General features: G+C 36.7%; 1 protein-coding gene across 2 annotated transcripts in view; it reads left to right on the plus strand.

Moving 5' to 3' along the window:
- The window catches only part of LOC139151824 (protein starmaker-like), a 43,516-nt gene extending 35,340 nt beyond the window's left edge, over positions 1 to 8,176 (plus strand). For both annotated transcript variants that reach the window (XM_070724822.1, XM_070724824.1), the window contains exons 5-6: positions 1,880 to 2,014; positions 3,567 to 8,176. In XM_070724822.1, the coding sequence (XP_070580923.1) occupies positions 1,880 to 2,014; positions 3,567 to 4,153 (722 nt within the window). In that variant the 3' untranslated portion in view covers positions 4,154 to 8,176. The remainder of the gene's footprint in view (positions 1 to 1,879; positions 2,015 to 3,566) is intronic.
- The last annotated feature ends 12,626 nt before the right edge of the window (positions 8,177 to 20,802 follow it).

Raw genomic sequence — 20,802 nt, forward strand, 5'->3', positions numbered from 1 at the left:
ACTGGTACAGCTGACCAAATGGCTTTCATACTGAGTATTCTTGTCATTAAGTTTGTCTAGTTCAGTAGTATAGTTCAACATGAATATATTACTGGAGCAATTTTTTTTTTCAAATTTATCCATATTCTGTTATAAAGTGACAAAATCAGATTCATTCAGAGGAGAAGTGATAGGTACTGGCTTCTCATCCTATTTTCATCTGCACCACATTGAAAATGTATAGATGTACTCAGTGTCAATATATAGTGATTCTGAATACATAGAACTTTAAATCCCGTAGTACAATTTCCATCCACTCTGCTGGGGCATAGACCCTCAAGTTTCATGAAGGCCTTTAGCTAGGGTTATCTTTGTGTCTATTCGTATTTACACCCAGCATGTGTGCACACCCTTCACATGTACTATCTTGCAGAAACACTTACACATAGAGGTTAGCGGTTCTTAGCATGCCCAGCTCATAAGGCGTGAATGAGATTTCATAATGGGAGTATGAGAGATTAAGAGTAAGCGTATATTGGAAATAGATATGAACATCAAAAACAGTGGCAGAAACTGAATACTCTCACAGACACTCATAATGTTAACTTCAAGTATTTATTATACAGCTCTATATTTTGTATATAGTCAACCTGTTTTCATATTGCAAGCCATTGAACTTATCCAGATAGAAGAATCCCAGAAGTCTTGAGTGTCAACATTCTGTCTCTGTAAAATCTAACTTAACATATTAGTATTTGTTTAAAGGGAAACAGTCTTCAGAACTGCACCTGTGCGAGTTCCTTGTTTACAAACAATGTATTTCATGCACAACATCTAGATGCACCTCATCATCATAGATTTAACATTTAAACTGTGTAGATTATCGACAAATATGTTTTCATTTTCATCAATCACCATCGTACCTTGGATACAGTGTTTGCATTGGTCGTATGGGTCCCATATGACCTTTGAGCAAAGTTCCGACGACTGTATCCCTTTAAGCAAAGTGTGTCTCATTCAGACAATGTATATCCTTATCAATAGTGAGTATTGATGTACCCAGGGTTGTGCTTGATATACCATCTTCTGAACAGCAAAACATTGTAGAAATGCTGGCATTATATCAACAACGTCTCATCACATCAGTGTTTGTTAATGTGTAGCCAACTCTTCTTCTCACTGCTAGACAGAAATGATAAACATAAAATTACATAGAATGAACTCTAGCCTGACATAGTCTGACCTCATAAATTAGTGTAGTATGATGTTATCGTGGAGCTGGTAAATCCATCAAATATTTGAGCAGTGATGCGCATTAGATAACTTTACAGGTGTACATGTAGCAACATGCTTTATATTCGTATTGATCGGTTTTGAAATCAAAATACCATTTATTAAAATGGATGAATACCAAGCTGATGCACTGTGTAATAAATCAATGGATCAAATTTGAAGCATCAAAGTCCACCGAAGCATTGTATGCGGTATAGAGTAAATATCACAAAAGGCAGTGTATTTTTACATCACCTGGGCAGTTATATAATTGAATAAAAAAACAAGTAGCAAAAAAAACCAAGCATTTAAAAATTGCTGAGAAATAAAATGACATACAAAATTACATATAGTAAATACATTGTGGTAATTATAAATTGTCAACAAAATAACTTAGCAAGTTGTATCTTTTATTTTGAAATATTACACATTGCTTACAGAGTTGAATTTTACATTGTGTACTCATAACGTAGATCATGAATGTGTTTTTTACAGTGCAGTCTTTACACCTTACAGAAAACATCGGCCAATTACACATTTAACAAGGCTACCACACTGACAATCACTCTCTACTTTTACTGTGTGTCTTTCTGTAATTCCAACACGATCTGCAATTATTTTTTCCCAGGACAAGAATCGGAAAAGATCCTCCGGACGCTGAAATCCTCGAAAGCCCCGATGGCAAAGAAACGACAAGTCATGCACGCAACGTTCGGGGATTACAGAACCAAAATCCAGGATGAGAGAAAGAAACACGCAGCAGGTGTGTAAACTTCTATGGAATGGTCCCATGAGATGAGTCAGGTTATTGCCCCACCATCCCTCCCCTGTTTCCTTGTAGAATGGTCCACATGCATCATTAGTATTGAACAGTTGGTTCCGGGCCAAACCATGTTTGTGAAAGGGTTAGGTTTAATGCTGTTGGCTTTGTTGGCTAATTGCTGGTGGATTTCAATGCAGTGGTGACATGATGTCAGCTAATGCATGTATATCTGTCGATTTGACAAAGTACACAGACTTTCAGAAAAAAAACCACTTAATGCTGTTAATACTGTTTGTAACTAGCATTGTCAATCTGTGAAGAATTTCTGTACAGATGATGTGCATTGATTTGCCAACACATTGAATTTACGTGGTACATCGATATTTCATTATACCTGTTGATGCCAGGTTTCACAAATGCAGGTGCCACAATTCTTGCTTGGTCTCTTCTCGTGATCACAGATTGAATTTGGATACTTGGAGAACAGAGAGAGGCCCATGTGGAATGAGCTTTGGTGTCTCCTGTCTTCCCTTTTCATGACATTTTTGCCGTGTCAATCAATCTGTTGGCATGCTGAAGTGTTAGGAGCAATACAGTGACTTCTCATAGAAAGCAGAATTGAAAAAAAGCTGTTTAAATGTGATGATGTTATCCAGCTCATTGATGAAATGCATCTTGTTGACAATTATTACTGCAGTGGCCGTGAATTTTTGTAGAAAGAGCAGTTTTAAACAAAGTCAGAAAAGAAAGTAATTTTCATACTCAACGCATGCTAAACATTTAAAAGGGACATTGTCTGTAACTCTTGATCATATTTTCAGTATTTTTCTTTAATACATAAACGTACATTTGCTCACCCTCTACTGTAAAGCATGTGTACTGTACATTTAAATGCAAACTATCCGCCTTTTCAATACAATGCACAGTGTATCGTATACAATGTACCGGTAAGTTGACAAATGAACTGTAGCGTGGAATAGAATTCAGTTGTCAACAACAGCAATATTGGACACTTGTATACACAATTGTGTTAACAGGTTGTGTCAACAAGTTGAAAAGTGAACATTTCAAGATTATTTGTTGAGTATGACAAACTGTTTTTCACAAACAAAACAAATATAGCGAACAATCATCAAAAGTTACAGCAAATTGGGCTTTAAAGGTAATATGGTGCCTTTTGACTCAAAAGGTTTAAAGTCAGGCTCAGGCTTTCCTCAGTATTGGCTAAGTGAAACTAGTACAACACAGCTTTCATGGATGCCTCAATGAGAAGTCATCATAGATGGAAGCAAATACCACTTGCAGGCTGTATGCCTTGGGCAAACTGCAATCTTAAAATCTCATTCAGATCATGTATTGTGTGTACTGTGATGTATCCCCACCATTAAAGATAACACTAATGAAATATTGTATCAAACACAATGATCAAAGCGATATCAAATGAGTTTATCAGGAAAACATACATAATTTATGATAGGACAAAAATAACTCAACAGCCTCTGGGTATTTTTAAAAATAGAAAATTCTTAGCTTTCCTTTTTTTACATCGCAGCCATGAAGCAGAGATTCATCAAGCCGGCTGGAAAATCCCAGGAAGCGGAAGTTGGAAAATTCCTGAGGAGGGCGTCGTCAGTCAATAAGGAAGATGCAGAGGCCATTTTAGCACAGCAGAATGGGGACTCAGAAGTGAAAGATGCAGCTGATGTTGATGCTCACCATAGCAACAGTTGTCAGGGTAACGTGGACGATGATGAAAACAAAGCAGAGGATAAATCGGGGGTTGTAGAGAAACAGAGTGTGGTGAATTCTGCCAGTGAGAGTATACCCGCAGACAAAGACTCCAAGAACACAGGGAACAGTGACTTTAAATTTGACTTTGATATAAAACCTGACAGCGAGTCGGATGAAGACTCCGATATAGTCTCCTCTCAGGAAGAGAAACAGGACGTAGAGAAAGCGGATGAAGGAAAGGATGGAGAGGGGTCAAAGGTCAACAAGGATGCCAGCCAGGACAGTAGCAGCGAATCAAAGGAGGCGATGTCAAAAAGGACTGATTCTTGCCAAAAGGAAGCCAGTGTGGAGAACGCATCACTGCAAAGTCAGATGGAAGGGATGTGTGTCAAGGCAGCTGAAAACTGAACTTCTATGCTAGAATAGTGTGTAGGGTGTATTTAGTGTATTTCATTGACGCAGCAGGGAGACTTGTTTTCGTTCATCTCAGTTGAAGGCTTGGAGTAGCCTCCAGTACCATGGAAGAATAGATGTTCCTCAAGATTGCAAGTAGAAATGTCATTACGGTGGTCGAGAAGCAGCAAATAGAACCAGTGTCTGTGCGTGTTACATATCTTTGATGTTTGGGGGAGATTTTTAGACCTGTGTTGGGCGAGTGTAACCCAGCCCAGAAATGTACGTAAATATTATAAATCAACTCACAGCCACACTCCGAATGGTACATAGTTTAGCCTCTAGTGCATGAAGTCAATTTTTCAGAGAAAAATTTGACGGTGTGGAACCTATAACCTCTGTACAAATTTCAAGCCTGCAAGTCTGCTAAGACCTACAAACTGCGACTGGCTGAAAATTCAACTCACAGACATTCCTACGTACATGTAGAGCATGAGAACCTGAATCAAAAAAAAAGATAATTCTGAAAATGTAGATAATGGCTGTGCATATTCAGAGTTAATGTGATTTCGTTTTTGATACAGAAAAGAATCTAAGAATGTGTTGCGTTTAGCCGCTGCCCCAGTGTTAATTTAGGATGAGATGATATATAAATAATAGCAAAGTAAATTTACATAATATACCTTGATATTTGCCATACATCGACTAGAATCGTAAAATGTATATTTACAAGCATTTCTTTTTACCTTTAGAGTTTATGTTTGTCCTTGTTGTGAGCTGTTTACCAAGATACATGTGTAAAATCAGTATATTGATTATTTAATGGTACAGTATATTCTAGAAGCTAAATAATGTTTGTACATGTCAATGATGTCTTTACAAATATAAAAGGACAATTTCTCCAAAATGAAACATATTTTGTAATTATGGCTTGTCAGATCTATATTTTCAGTCATGAAAGAGATACTTATTCAAAAAGATTAATAGTTCTGAAATTCTTCATAATTTACCACGATGTCAACAACATTAAGAACAGCAAGATATTAAGACTTTTATCTGAACTGACAGGTGATGAACCAATTTTGTCAATATCAGGCAGCAAGTATGAAAAATACTGAGTTTGTGTCAAGTAATTTGATAGTCAGAAGGGTATGTTTCTGTTCTATTGATTTTATAGTACCCTGGAGAAACCTTTGTTGTTTACTTCTGAAGACTGGGTCATATGTCTTTTTATTGTGGTCAACATATTCTGTTCCTTTGTTGATCCAAAGATGAACATGTGCAAATATCATCAATCAGTGGTAGTCTTTGTCACCTGTAAGTCACCATCAATTTATCTGGTTAGGACATCCAGGGAAGTGTTCCGTATCAAGAGGTCAAGATCTTTAATACTAATATTACAAATATCCTGTACATTTTTGTCAAAATGAAAATGAAACACTCTATTCCAAAAGTATCTCACATTGCAGTCTGTTAAATCTAAGTCCAAGCATGTCTGTGGTGTTCAACCTACGGGTAAAGATCTTTCCAAAATGGTGTAAAATATTCCATCAGCTGAAGCCCTTTGCTTGGTGACATCCACTGTTCTCTTGTCTCTGCCTTTGTCACACCTTAGCTCCCATTTATCTCTATGTATATCAGTGGGTTGTGTCAGAATATACAGGTATTAAAAATCCTTCATTTAACTCTCAATTTTTAAGTACAAAGTCTCTCTTGAGTTCAACTCTTAACTCATATCTAAGTATGAAATCTTTTTTAATATTCATGCATTTAATAATTACACAGTATTCAAAACAAATCAACGTCCAAATTTGTCTTTCAAGCATAGACAGCTATTTTTTGCACACTTAAATACTTGTGTGCAGAGCTCATCTGTAAGGCCCTGAAGCATGTGTGGAAAGTTTCAATTAGCCTATATATTTTACAGCTGTGTTTTGTTGAAGTTCAGTTCATGTGAAAAAAAACCCACACAATGCGTCCACTGTAATGTGCCGAATGGCATTAGTTTTTAGCTTATAGTTTTAATAAGAAAAAATTATAGTGGAATATGAATATGAACAGTAATGCTATCTCCACTTTGAGACTTTGAACTTGAGCATGACACAACTTTTGGCTGTGGCCATTAATGATGTGATAAAGATTTGTAAAATCCTTCCTGTGAAATAATCAGACAAAGAGACGTGAAGTAGTCAAAGTTTTCGAATTTCCATCCCAGATTTACTAGTATGTGTCCCAGATACAGTGAGATTTGTATTTGAGCACTGCTCTATAAGTTATTGCAGCTACGTTACTTGAGTATCATTTTTGATTTCAATATACAGGTGTAATTTTATTTAACCCTGTATGCTACAGTCATAATGTGGGACTATTGTCTTCACTGTGTTTCAGCACAAATATCTCTAGGCTGACAGATTAACGTTATTGTTCATTCTTCTGAAGTAACGAAGTAGATGTTATAGGGATGATGGCTGTAACATTTGATAATATTGTCATCATTTGTGTCCTAGAAAATGCTTACATTTTCTTTCTGCCTACATAAAGTAAAATGAAATACAGAAGGTAGACGTGGTGTACATAATAACCAGTGTTATCATTGAAAAGTGGATCCTAGTTTAGACAGCAAATCAGTCCTCAACATTAACAGTGGACATGTAAACACATATTTGCTTTATTGAATTGTGTTAGTAACACAAGGCGTTTCAATGTGATTTCAGGCGTAGAACAAAAAACTATTTTATAGACAAGTAAAATACTAGAAAGCATATCAATTTAGGTAAACAATAGTATTTCATTTTCATTTATTGCAATGAAGAGTAAGCTGAAATGATTTAAACTAAAAGAATTTATAGCTGAAAAAATGCAGCATACGCCAATTCAGTTCCATCAGTTTGAATATCAGGTGTCTTAAAATAAAAAATGAGATACTTGTATTCAGCATCACTCATCAGCTAGGAGTACTGTTTATTTGACCAACAAAATAGAGAATTTGATCGTGCACCAAGATCTTTGAAAAGAAGTATTTCACGTGGCAATATTTGACAAAGATCAGTTCATTGTCAAAATCAGGTGCAAGGAAACAAAATGGGGAACAATTATGATGTTCGTCAGGTTACAAATATACAGCATCCATTATCAGTGAATGTTCATTGAATTACTAACATTAATCATTGTATAATGAATCTTGTTCTGTTGTACATATACTTTTGGTTGATAATAATCATGTACATTGAAGAAAAAACAAACAAACTAGGGAGTATGAGTAATTGCTACAAAAAATTGGCCAATTGTTACTAGTTGCTGTAAAAGTACAGCTCCTTAGTCGCAGATCCAATGTCATGCTTCAACTTTATTCTTTAATATTTCTATGCATTCAAGTTTTTTTATTCACTATTTTGATTCTTATCTTCCAGTCAAATTACTAATTTAACCTTAATGTTAACATTATGTCCAAGATTGCCCCGATACTCCCTTACTTCTCACACCAATGAGCAAACTGAAATGCTTCTGCACAATCTCCGCACACAGATTGTACCTTGGCGTGGATAATTCTAACCTAGCTAGAGAGTCTCTTGGTCAGTCTCCTCAGCTGGGTTATAATTTTTCATGCCTCACTACAATCTCTGTGCAGAGATTGAATATTGCAGTAATTTGAATGGTGTCAGAGTTAGTTTGTGACATCTATTATAAAATGTTCATTTGCGTTGATCAAAAGAAACAACATCGAATCCATTCATTCTGAAAACTCGATTAATCCTTTAAAATCCTACCAGACCAATGCAAGATCATTCAGAGGATTTTGTCGGCAAATTTGCCAGTAGATGGTCTTATTCAGCGAACTAAGTTATAAGTCCTTTCATCCAGCAAATTACGTTCATTGTATTTTCTTTTCTGAGTAATCATTCTCAGTTAATGTTCTTATATTGCTGACATTGGCTTGCTTTTTGTAAAGGACACACAGTATAGTGGGTCCAGTGCTCTGTATTATAATAATAATATGTATTAGGCTGCCTTTCATAATAAATAGAATCATTTACTCAACAGTATTATGTTCTATGTAATATTCTATTATGACCACACAGTTGCCCCATATCCCACAATCTCACCTGGTGTTGGACAATCTTCTTTATCTTTGTTGTTTTGTTGTTCCTTTGTGAGAATACTCGCCCTTGTGTTTTTTTATTCTCTGGGAAAACTATGCATGAATGCTCAGTAACCAGTTTTGGGGGAATATGCGCATCTGGGACAGAAACTTCACCTTGTCTTCATAGTGGTGCGTTGTTTAGAGATTTTGAAGAAGCTCATCTCTGCAGAGATCACTGTTATATCATTGTACATGCAACCAAGCCCTGTACTTTGGTTCAGTTTGAAGAGGTTGCTACATGTATGCAGTGATCCTTGTCTCTTGTGTTCCATCACCAGGCAACAGCCAACACATATTACAGTTGCTGTTGTTGTAGTAGGTGTCTTGCTTCTATAAAAGTAAATAAACAGACAATGTAGCCTGACCAAAAAATTCCAGATCTGTATTTCAAAAAACAATGAATGCTGTTTTCTCTCATTTCTGTATGTCCCCTTCACTTACATCATAATTTCCTTGTTGATAAAAATATTGTCAATGGACAGTGGAACTCCTTTTCATATTAATAATATGATCATTGCATGTATAAAAGCAGTATCGCTAGACTGTACCATGATTGTATCAGTTAAATTTTTTTCTGTACTTTATTTTTTTTGCAGAACATTGTTTACACACTGAAATGAACTTTGGCAAATAGAAGTAAAACAGATGCTGTATATAAGGACTGTGCTTTTGGACCGATTTCCTCCAGCTACCCCCACCCCACCCCACCCACCCACTCTGTAGAATATCAATTCTAAAGGTTCAGCTCCATACGCTTTTGTTAGACCATTATTACCTTCAGAAATATGTTTTATGATAGTAGGTAACCATGGAGATGTAGTGTACAAGTCATAATTAATGGCATGCTCATTCCAGTTCGTGATTTAAAGAAATCAAAAAAGCCTGAAATTATTGTCTTCAGAGATTTCCAAGAAATTGGTTGTGCCTAATAAAAGTACCACAAAGTACAGTATAATCTTCCATTTTATTGGAGGGTCATCTAAAGCCATTTTCTCATCTCATTGATCAGAGAAATGGAACAGTGATGTACATTTTGGCTGTTCAATGATAATAAAAGTGAAATTGTGATTTCTGTTTTTTCTACCAATACTTCCCTTTGACTTGCTGGTTACAGTTCCAGAATGCACATCAATACACACTCTCTGGAATTTACTGATCGCCGAGATTTGATGTTTGTGAAGGGTAACATTGTCATGCATTCCGTATGCACTTCAAAGATTACTTCAAGCTTCCAGAAGGTTGGGTAATACTTGTGATGAAAGAATTGTATTTTTAACTTTAAAAAGTCAAGAAAATATTTAAATCTAATTTTCTCCTACACTTTTGCATTTTATAACAAATTCGGTGATGATTTTTCCAAGGCATATATATCTGTTTTCTTGAAGAATGAAATTTTCAATATGAGACACTATAAGAAGAAATACCCCTTTAATTAGAGCCCTGGTAGTATCCTCTATATTATATTATTATATTATTATAGTTCATTATTTCAGACTGAAATGTCCATATAAGGAAAATGCAAAAAAAAACACCTGAAAAATTCACCCAGTCCCTGTGATATATCCTTTTGCACAGTTAAAAATTTGAGAAAAATACTAGTAGATTACAGAAGATACGATTGCTTTCTCCAATATATTATCTGTCACTCTATCCGATGACTCTATTGGTGACTTTTCAAGTGTACACTTAAAACTGTACATATTACGCCTAATAAACTTCACTTAGAGACATGACATGGTTTGTTGCGAACATAGCTGATGCACTACAAAATGGACGAAGACAAGTAAGTCTTCTCCAGACGTTGCTATTAATAGTTTTAAAGTTGTTCATCAGTTTCACCCAAAGATTGCAACAGTAAAATATTGCTACAATATGCCATAATAAATACATTTGGACTACATACTTTAAATTGTCTCAATAACATGTTAGCTCTTACACAAAATGCACGTCTCTGTCTTGCGATATGCTCATTGGATTGCCACACCCATCACAACATATTACATGACCAGATAGGTGCGCAAAGAAACAAAATTGAAGTTGTTACCGTTAAGTTTTACCGAGGGAATTCATGGAATGTTCGTTTTCCTCCCATTGAAAAGCACGCATGCAGTCTTATTAGCATTGTAAATGATATCATACATCTTGTCATACGCTTCACATATCCATGAGAAGATAGATGGGTAAGCCCTTCACTGTCATCCAGCGTAACCTAAAGTGTTAGCACTGACACCACACATAGTACAACCAACATTGCATTTACAGAGTTCATTGATGAGATCATCAATATAGACATTAAAAAGATACGGAAAGAGTACTCCCCCTTGTCTTACACCGTTAGAAACAGAAATAAACTCTGATATAACATTGCTCCATTTTACAGAAAACAGTTGATTTCTGTACCAATAGTATAATATTCGTACAAAATACAAAGGAACATTCCCGTCGATAAGCTTTCTGACCAATTTAAAGCGACGACCAAAAACTTTAGATGCATCAAGGAAGCAAGTAAAGACAGGTCTTCCATTAACAGCGTAATAGCTAACGATTTTTTAAATGCAAATAAACACAGATAAGTGGAATGTTTTCGCTTTAAACCAAATTGTAAATAGTGTGAAGTAAAAGTAGAATGTGTTCAAAGACTTTCGAGAAAACAGTTGCTAATGCTATCGGACGGTAATTGCCGGCATCACTGGTAAGTTTAGTTTTGTCCTCGATAATGGGGACTAAGATTACCTTTATAACCTGTCTTAGCAATATGTCAGAACAGGTAAAATAGAGAAATCTGAGAATTTCAAGTGCTCAGCAGTAATGTTGTCAATACCAGCCGTCTGTCCATCCTGTAACTTTTGTAAAGCATCAAGCACTTCGTCCTGAGAAACATAGATATCAGAAAGAAAAATGGACATATTTCATTTACTCATCAATTTCAGTTTTGCCAGACTGAGAGTGGACAGAATTCAGAATCTCACTGAAATGCTTCTGCCACATGTTAACAATTTCACTCTCGCCTGTTACACCACCTACTGTATATGAAAGTGGAGATTTTCTGCTATTTTGCTTTCTTACTTCATTCCAGAAATCTTTCTGTTTGTGGCAATGACGACTGTACAGTTTGCCATCTTATCAGCCCTCTTTTGATTTTCAAGCCTTTAACAAGAACGCAAAGCATACTTAAAACGAGCTCTAGCGCTTTTCATGATTTCAAAAATGGTCCTTGTTTAGGTTTACCCCCATAAACCCACAGTAAAAACATGGAGCAGGCATAGAGGTGACACTCTTTGACAAAATCATTCCACCCAGGTACAACATGAATTTTCTGATGACTTTTACACTCAATGGTTTCTTTTGCAGCACAATTCAACGCATCAACAATACTGCTATATCAATACTTCTGTATCAATAGCCTGCAAATGTTAAAACGAACACCTACTAAAACAGGAATGTGGTCAGAGCCTATAACATTGACATGTAGAGACTCGAAAGAGAAAGCACATTGTTATGATAAACTTCAGTGGTTACCCATGAGCATCGCTAATATAGAATACCAGAATCTTTGCCTAGCAAATCAACATCAGAAATGACATAGCCAAACTGCTCACAATGCTCAACTCACGGCCAAATCCTGTATCAGTAATTACATCAGCGTTCAAATCACAGATAAAAAAGACATTTGCTGTATTAACATCAGAAAGAATGGAGTCAAGTTTCACCAGATAATCACTAAAAATTTCAAAATTGTCATTTGTATTAGTAGGCATATAACAATTAACAATAACAAGTTTGTCTGTGTCGTTTTCTAAAACTAAACCAAGCAAAGGACGTAACTGTCATCAAAGTCAAGAATTCTTACCAGATTACTAGTACCTAGAGATCTACGCCAAAGAATTAAAACATCCCCTAAGGTCAACCGATACGGAGTTCAGAAGAATCAAATGCAGATACGACATGGGTTGACTGGCATGTAAAATTGACAACAACACCATTGGAACTAATTTGGGATAATCGGATCTTCAAGTTTTTCAAATTTCTCAAAAATGTTAGGGGTCCTATAGCTGAATGTTGCAGTATTACAAATTACTCATAAAAACAAGAGTGTAACTTAAAAGGAAAAGCAGATGAGCTGACATTTACAGATTTAACCGGCATTACTTCACAATCCAATTATCCCAATTAGTTCCAATCGTGTCCAACTCCCTTTGGCAAGCCAGTGCTCCTGTGAAAGACAGATATCATGACTTTCACACAATTCATACAATGAATGAAAACTATATACCTTAGAAATTTGCAACTTTTGGTCAACACCCTTTCAGTGTACCCGAGATTGTTTTCTAAGACTTGTCTGTATCAACATTGTTTGTTGTGTGGATATACTCAGAAATTGACAATTGCAGAGAGTCCTACACACCCGCGTGACATTGCTTTTGACCGACCATTCTTGTGATAAATAAGATATTTTCAAGTCCTGATAATTCTGTTAGAAACTCATTTCTCATAAATATAGTTACGATTACGAAATGTAATCTTGTTCAGAAAACAAATTGCCAACAGTGTGTTGCCTGCCACGGGTGTGAAAAGCAATAGGCTGCAGACACTTCATTTGTAGCCATCAAATTGTCCTCCTATATCATTACTGTAACATTTCTCCCTAACAAGGTCAAGGTTGTTATGATTCGGTAAAATATAAACTAAAACCACATCAGCAAAAGAACTGATAAAAAAAAGCGATAACACTTAAACATTGCACTAATTCTTTTCATGTATCTGTGTCAGTCTGATACATATCCATCATCATTTTGCCCCTGTTGCGACCATAGTTTAGCCCCGACTATCGCCCCAGTGGTGAGTGTGGACCCATGTGCGTCGGAGACAGCTGAGACAGTTCAGTGTAAAAGCAGGTAACATGGTGAAGTTTAAAGCATAGATGAATGTGCAGCTGTCGGATCGTTTGAACAGGTTCTGACAATTTTTTTTCCTCTTATTACAAAAAAACAACTTTGCTTTAGAGATCGTAGCATACACATGTTTCATGACTAAAGTTAGAGAAAACATGGTGAATGTGGAATTATTAACCCATCCATTTCCTGAGAAGCTGGTTTTTTTTGCTATTTATCACACCATTATTTTGCGAGGAGAATCTGCTAAATTGATTTCAAATGGCAAAGAATCCTCTGAAGACCCAACGTTTCATTTATGATTACGACGCATATTAGACTTCTTGAGGTATCGTCAAATACTCAGTACCTGATTGGACCACAGGTGTATTCTGAGAGACCTAACTTCACGGAAGCCTGATACAAAAACTTGTTGTGTCTTCAACATACGTAAAGTTGTGAACTAGATAAGCTTAATATTACTTTCACAGTACTCACAAATTAACGTATTCATCATTTGAATATGTGTATAAATTGCTATATTGCTGTATCCACTATTTTATTAAAATTTTGCTGACTCAAAAAGCACAATGAACCAGTTCCGCCATGATCTGTTTTTTAAACGTGATGTAACTATATTGAAGATTACCAGATTCGTGATGGAGCATACACTATACACCGATATATTGAGAGGAAATGTGATGCCGACATCGTGACTAATAAAATCTATTGGCATTTTAAATGTCTGTACCGTCGGCATGATTCATGCTGTTTTCAGTGTTTCGGAATTTTTGATGATTTTTCATTCGGTTTTGCATTCCGTTGAAAGTTCTACTTTCGATCATCGGTCTCAAAAAATAATTGTCGTTTCCATGGTAACATGAATGGTGCACAGATGATTTCCCGTTCATTCACACAATGATTTAGTTCGTGTCGCGCAACATTTGAAAATACATGCAAATAATGGACGTAAACTGTAATTGAAGTGTGAATTACATGTAATTAATCAGTTTACTGTCTTTGATCATTAATGTGCTTTTAAATGTAATAGCAGATATTTCAACGTGATCTTCCAGCTCACCATAACCATCGCATCGCCTATGTTGTCGCCGGTACATAAAACCAAGGTGCATGGGTGTTCGACTTTTCAAGTATTTAACGTATAAACGGGTTATTTACCCTACGGTGTTTTCATTCATTCACATCAATATTAGATCCCTGCTCAAAGATTTGTAATATACCTATACCATACATAACACCATCGGAACTATTATTGGATAATTTGCAGTATGAGGCGAAAAGTATTATCTCAATTACGAAAGTTGTTAAGTATTCTTTTGGGAAACACGATGTTACAATTGACGCCTACTTATCGTGTGCCTGTAGATCGAAATGACACGACATTGAAATCAGCTTAAGGAAAAATTAATATGTGGATTTTCCTCACAGTTTGCAGCATACAATTGTCCGAAAGCAGTGCCAAGTGTGTTAAAATATTTAAACTTCGGATTTCAGTAAATTTCCTTATTGAAGAGTTCGAATGTGAAAATTCCTTTATGTTTGGCATCCGCTATATGCTAAAACAGCGAAATCTTAATATTACAAAGATAAAGTGCAGGTCTTTGCATCATTTCCAGGGTGATTTTTAAATTCTGGCTGCTGACACACCTTTTCTGCGCTCTAATTAAGCAATAAAGCACACCAAGCGATGGTATATCACGAGATTTTGACCAGTTCACGACATATATATGCTCGAGCGATAGCGAGTGTATATGTGAAGTGAACTGGTCAAAATCGAGTGGTATACCGTCGCTCGGTGTGCTTTATTGCTTTTATATCATAACAGTATATTGAAATTCTGGCGTGGAACGTCAAAAACGGATTTTTGCTCAAGCCGAGAGCTCGCGCATATGCCAGCCGTGGTATATCGCGAATATACCACGGTTCTTTTCGCGTCTCGACCAATCAGATCGCTGTATTTGCGCCATCAATATACTGATATGATATAATTTCCGATAATTCACCTTTACGTACACCCTGCACTGCCTGCAGTTGCAAATCATTGTTAAATTTTGCTGCGAACACAGTCGAGTAGGTGGGCGGACTTGTTGTGAAACACGTATTTCACCGTTTGCTAGAGTCATTACCAAGAAATGCGCTTTATCACATTCAATTTGTAAGATCATGACTTCATTTACTCTCGATTGTTACCACCAGGAACAATTCATTTGTACATTCGCAGGATACTACACGTATACGTGCTTCAAACATCAAAGACCAGATTTTGATTGGCCTGGATCTCTTTGTACGTTTAAAGTGCGCCCTCTGTGCTCAAAACATTAAATACAGTCGGTTCCTCTAACGCCACGGTGCTGTCGGTGATTAAAAAAAGAAAATTCAATCAGAAAGCTTAAATTATTTACGTAATTACGTTAATTTCTGTCTGCGTCAGCGTCATTTGGGTTTTCATAAAAAAAAGATAATATGGAATTTGTTTGATTTTGTTGATAATTTACTATCTGGAATGGCTTGCGTCAATGTCAAACTGGCGGTCAAGTGGAAATAGAAGCTGTCAAATTGTATCAACTGATGAGATCAATGGCACGATGAGAGTAGAGTAGAGCAGAGCTAGTAAGGTTATACTGTCAAGCCTAAAATGGGCATTGGTTTATGATATTAATCTTTTACTACAACTTCCAATGCCTACTGCGTCCATTGTTCTTGCCGCACACCAAAATAAAGATCCGGGTCACATTTTACAGAAATTTTAAAGTTAATTTCTGGTCACTTCGTGAAACCTGGTTATGAAATTTAAAGTAAACACAGGGGAAAGCCAGCTTTTCATTGGAAGTTGTCCAAATAACAGATAAACGTAGTTGTAACCACTATCAATAATCACATTGATACTATGATTCTGTTTGAGGCAATATCGAATCGAAATCTAATTATTCCTTTTGTATTTTTCAGTATTTTTCAGTAGGCATCTTTGAGTTCCTGGCGATCCGTATACTTTCACTGCAAAAATGACAAAACACTCCTGTATATTTCTGTCTATGAACAGTATGTTAACTGACACTGAAGAGACTACGTATATTGTATGTTGTTTCTAGAAGGACGCGCCACTCAATATTCAGTGAAAAGTGGGGGTGGAGGGGGCTGCGTAAAACCTATACGGGTATATACATCATCATTTTACGGAATATACGCACATGCAGTTTGCAAGTAGATCTAATGACCTTGCATCGAACGAAGTTGGACCGTTGGAGACAAGACAATATTTCATATCGCAACAGGATATTCAGCGTATCTTATAACTCGATCAAAATAAGGATTCAAAAACAAGCAAATATCAGCAATGGTTTCTTTAAAAGATGAAATATGCACATTGACACACCTGAAGACAAAGATTGTGTAAAAAACGTCAATATTTGGCCAATCTTTATCAGGTACATTCGACAAATATATTGTATACCTCATTAACAAACAGAGAAAAACTGAACATCTGAAATATTTATTAAATTTTGTATTTAACTTTTAACATCGATATATTAAACACATATTAATATTGTATCTTTTACTATTGTTGATTTTGTTCGTTAAATTTCTTTTTGCAAAACTTTATTGCATCGTGTAATCAAGCTCCAGGTGGGGATACGATTTCAATAAAGGCAAGTGCTATTTGTGTTGCACTAGAATTTGAACCAGATTTAATACTGCCACTTGTGTAGTGATGTGTCAATATCATCGCGCTTTCTATTTACTTGTAACTGAATATAATGTTCCGAGGTCGCGATCATATGAGAAAAACATTGAAATTTCACCAGCTTGGTTGCCGGAATTTAGCTAACACATTAAAACTGCTGCCTGTAAAGGATATAACATTAGTGCCATGTTAAGCAAAGCAAACCATGCTTAATTTTATAGTATAAGGCTGTTCTCATGGCGAGTTACGTGAACACGTGACTAACACGCATTGCCGAAACGAAATTGACAAGACATACTCGTTTAATTCCCGCAATGACATATCGATTATAATTTGTTCGGTTATATAACTTCTTTCTTTTGACTTTGAAACAGACATTGATAAAGCAAAATGCCCATACATGTATATTTAATCAAACAACAAAAGTCAATATGAAAGCAAACACTAAACATGAAGAAATATTCAATTCACGGACTGCCCAGGATTTATATATAACGACCAAGGCAATATCTGGTTTACAGGTCAGTGACCTTTGTGATATCCGACTATACTGATATGCCAATGTCAAGGCAATTTCAATATTTTAATTCGGACTTGTTTACGATGTTTCGCAGTTTTTCGTGACGATCGCTATCGCCGTGAACATTTATATGGATCAAACTTGCTGACATGCTCGGAAAATATCCTGCCGATAATTTTACACTGCCGAGCACGCGTCTATACATGACATCGGGTACTATTGAAATGCTGAGACGTAATTGACGCAATACATGATATTGTTCGGCTAGGTCTATGACTGTTCCACAATATATCTGTAAGACAAGGATTTTTTGTCCAAAATGTTCAAGGAGTTCTCAATATAGGTAGAAATGCTCATCAAGCAATACATCACGACTTAGAGAAGATAGCATCATAATGAACCTTACACAGTGATGTCATTGTGCTATTTCCGATCTCGTCACCAGGGGGAATTATAATAATCAGTTTACAGAAACGATAACACATATACGTGCATGGTGACGCATGGTAGACGCATGATCTTAAAATACAGAGCTCTCAATCTGGAAGGCAGTAGTACTTCCAAGCTGCATTCTTCACTAGAGCACATCTTACAGTTTCATTGTTTGTCCTCCCCTTTGTTTAAGATTGGAAATCCACGATGTAGAGTTGCAGAATGTGAACATAATATTCAGCAGGCTGAAATCTAATCTATTGCTTGAATATTTGTGGAAGCTGTTGACTTTTATCCTTTTATTTCACAGTAAGTTATACATTCATTGCTTTACAAAGTACGTTTTGTTAGCGTCAAACGCGTGTATTTGGTAGGACCTTTGGCTTTGGCACTGTTATCGAAGATATCATTCAGTAAACTGCGTATTAGCGTTAAAGGTATACAGTCACCTGTAATCTAAATATGCCCATATATGGTAAGAGGAGCATTCCTTAGTATTCAAAATGCCCATGTGAGGGCGCTGTTTTTAAAAAGAGGCCACCATCGTAAAATCTGTGATTAGTTAGATTTTCTCTTTCCATGGCAATTGTGGCAAAATTGGAACAGGTGACAGTATACCTTTAAGGCTCTACTGCTATGAGAAAACGTTCGACAAGAAAAATTGGTTCCGTAAAATCCCATCAAATTATGTCACACCCACTTCATGGAAAGCAGAGAGATCGTGTATGACCCTATTGCAACTAGCGCTTCAGTTGATATTTAAGGGGCAATATAGTTTGTTTCCTGAAAAAGCTTTGTGCATGAACTCTTGCCGCTGACTGAATTATCGCGCGATCTTATCATCGCGTCATCTTTTTTGCGTCCATAAAATTAAAATGTCATGCGATTTTTCAAAAAATACCGTCAAGGACAGTGTGCTCATATTTGGTTTGAATCGGTTCATTCAAGAAATATTTAAACCAGAAAAACAAGAATGACAAAAGTGAATAAGGTCCGAAACTTTAGGTACTGGAGGTCAACTTTAGCAACATGCATAGCAGAGGAATGTTTCAACAGAGCTGGTCCCTCTTAGTTTGAGCAGGTCTGTTGATATGTAACAGTTCATGAACAATGACAGGAAATGACTCATTATCTGTTTCAGTTACTGCCACCACTCCTACACATAATACTATAGGTACACTGCACACAAATACGTTAGAGATCATAGAAGCTCTGACTCAGATTGGGCTGTTCCAGTTAATGCCTCCACTCCCACACATTTGCAGGATTTCATCTTCTTCTTACCTCATTTGCATATTTTTGACACTGACATGTTCATTTGAACAACGTCACATCTCAACCCCTTGGTCTACCTGTACACCAAATACTGAGATGGTAGGTGCGGCAGTTTGGGAGCTTTTGCGTGTGACGGACATACATACATACATACATACATACATACATACATACATACATACATACATACATACATACATACATACATACAGACGCCACTGACTCACCATATAAGCTCCTTTTGGTATTTATATACATACCAAATATGAGCTAAAAATTGTCATGATAAACCTCGTGCCATGTGTACATATGTAACCTTCGATTATGTCCATGATCGACAGCTCAGTATGTATCAATAAATTGTTTCATTCCACGGGCTATTGGCCAGTCAGAGTGAGGCGACAGCGACAGTACGGCCAAATTTTGACACTTTTCTCGTTAGATTTTCATAGTTATTTTATGTACAACCTCGAGTTGGAGCCTAAAAAATATTGACTTACTCATTAAAAACTGGCTTCGGAAATAGTGCAGACATGTTTTAGCTCATTGTTTGCTGGGGGGGGGGGGGTTTCTAGATTTGAAAGAAAACTTCAAACTTTGGCAAACATCACCTACTTCGCAGGACGTTGATTACATACTTATCTACGGGATCTGGGTTTGAATTGCGGTTGGTGTGGTTAGCGAAAACATCTTTCCTAGCCCGCCTGAAATGTACTTTCTACGGATTAAAAGTCATGATAAGCAATACAGTATACATGGTATATGTCGATATAAATACCCTGGCAAATTTCCCTGTGCATATTCTTCATTTTTCATGAAAATGTTGCACAATATGTTTATCAATACTATAATGTACTTGATATGCTGTTCTTTTTTGGTCGCTATTGGTAGATTTTTTAAATTTCAGCTTGGGAAGCAAATGCATCAATACCAGAGAATGCCAAAGTTGTACCGTGCCAACAGTCCGGGATAATATACATACACGACTTACATGTTAAACATCACCTCTGTCTTTACACAGACAACGGTTACTGTGTCAATTGTAGATCTAATTTCCCCTCGACATACCGGGGTATTAGTGGTATTATGCATACAATGATTGCATGTCCCGTGCGCAGATCCTCTTCCCCGATGACAAGTTTGCAAAAACTCGAATGAACGTGAGAGGTCGCTCCGCACTTAGATGTCACCGGAAGGATCTCTCACCTTCAATAGTGTTATTGCAAGTACCTGAGCGAGCAGTTTTGTCAGTCTGTCGTCGTCAAACACAAAGCTATATAAATGTCGTCAAAGAGTCAGTCTAATTACCGAGTCGTAATACGATGCCGCCACAAGCTCGTTCGCAAGCACGGGCAAAATGCATGAAAACTTCCTGGCTCTTTCGACAGGGTTCAACGTTAACCTCAACATGCGACCTTAGGTGCTGCAGGAAAAAAGAGGACACTACAACTTGCATCACTTGTCAGAGTCCAGTCCTCGTCATCGCGATCGACATCTCTTGGTAGTTCGAAAAGCGCTACAGGTCAGGGGATGTCGTCTTGTACCACTGGGGAGGACAATTATCTGAGTATGTCAAGAGATCTGCCTCTTCCTCTCTATGACCGGTGCATCATTTATATTTTATGTCACGTACGATAAAGTTTCAGTACACGATTTGGACCAATCCGAGCAGCGAGAGGTTTATGTCAGTCCAAAGTCCAGAGGATGAATACGTCATGAGGC

The sequence above is a fragment of the Ptychodera flava genome, chromosome 15 (genome assembly GCF_041260155.1).
Source record: "Ptychodera flava strain L36383 chromosome 15, AS_Pfla_20210202, whole genome shotgun sequence".
Lineage (NCBI taxonomy): Eukaryota > Metazoa > Hemichordata > Enteropneusta > Ptychoderidae > Ptychodera > Ptychodera flava.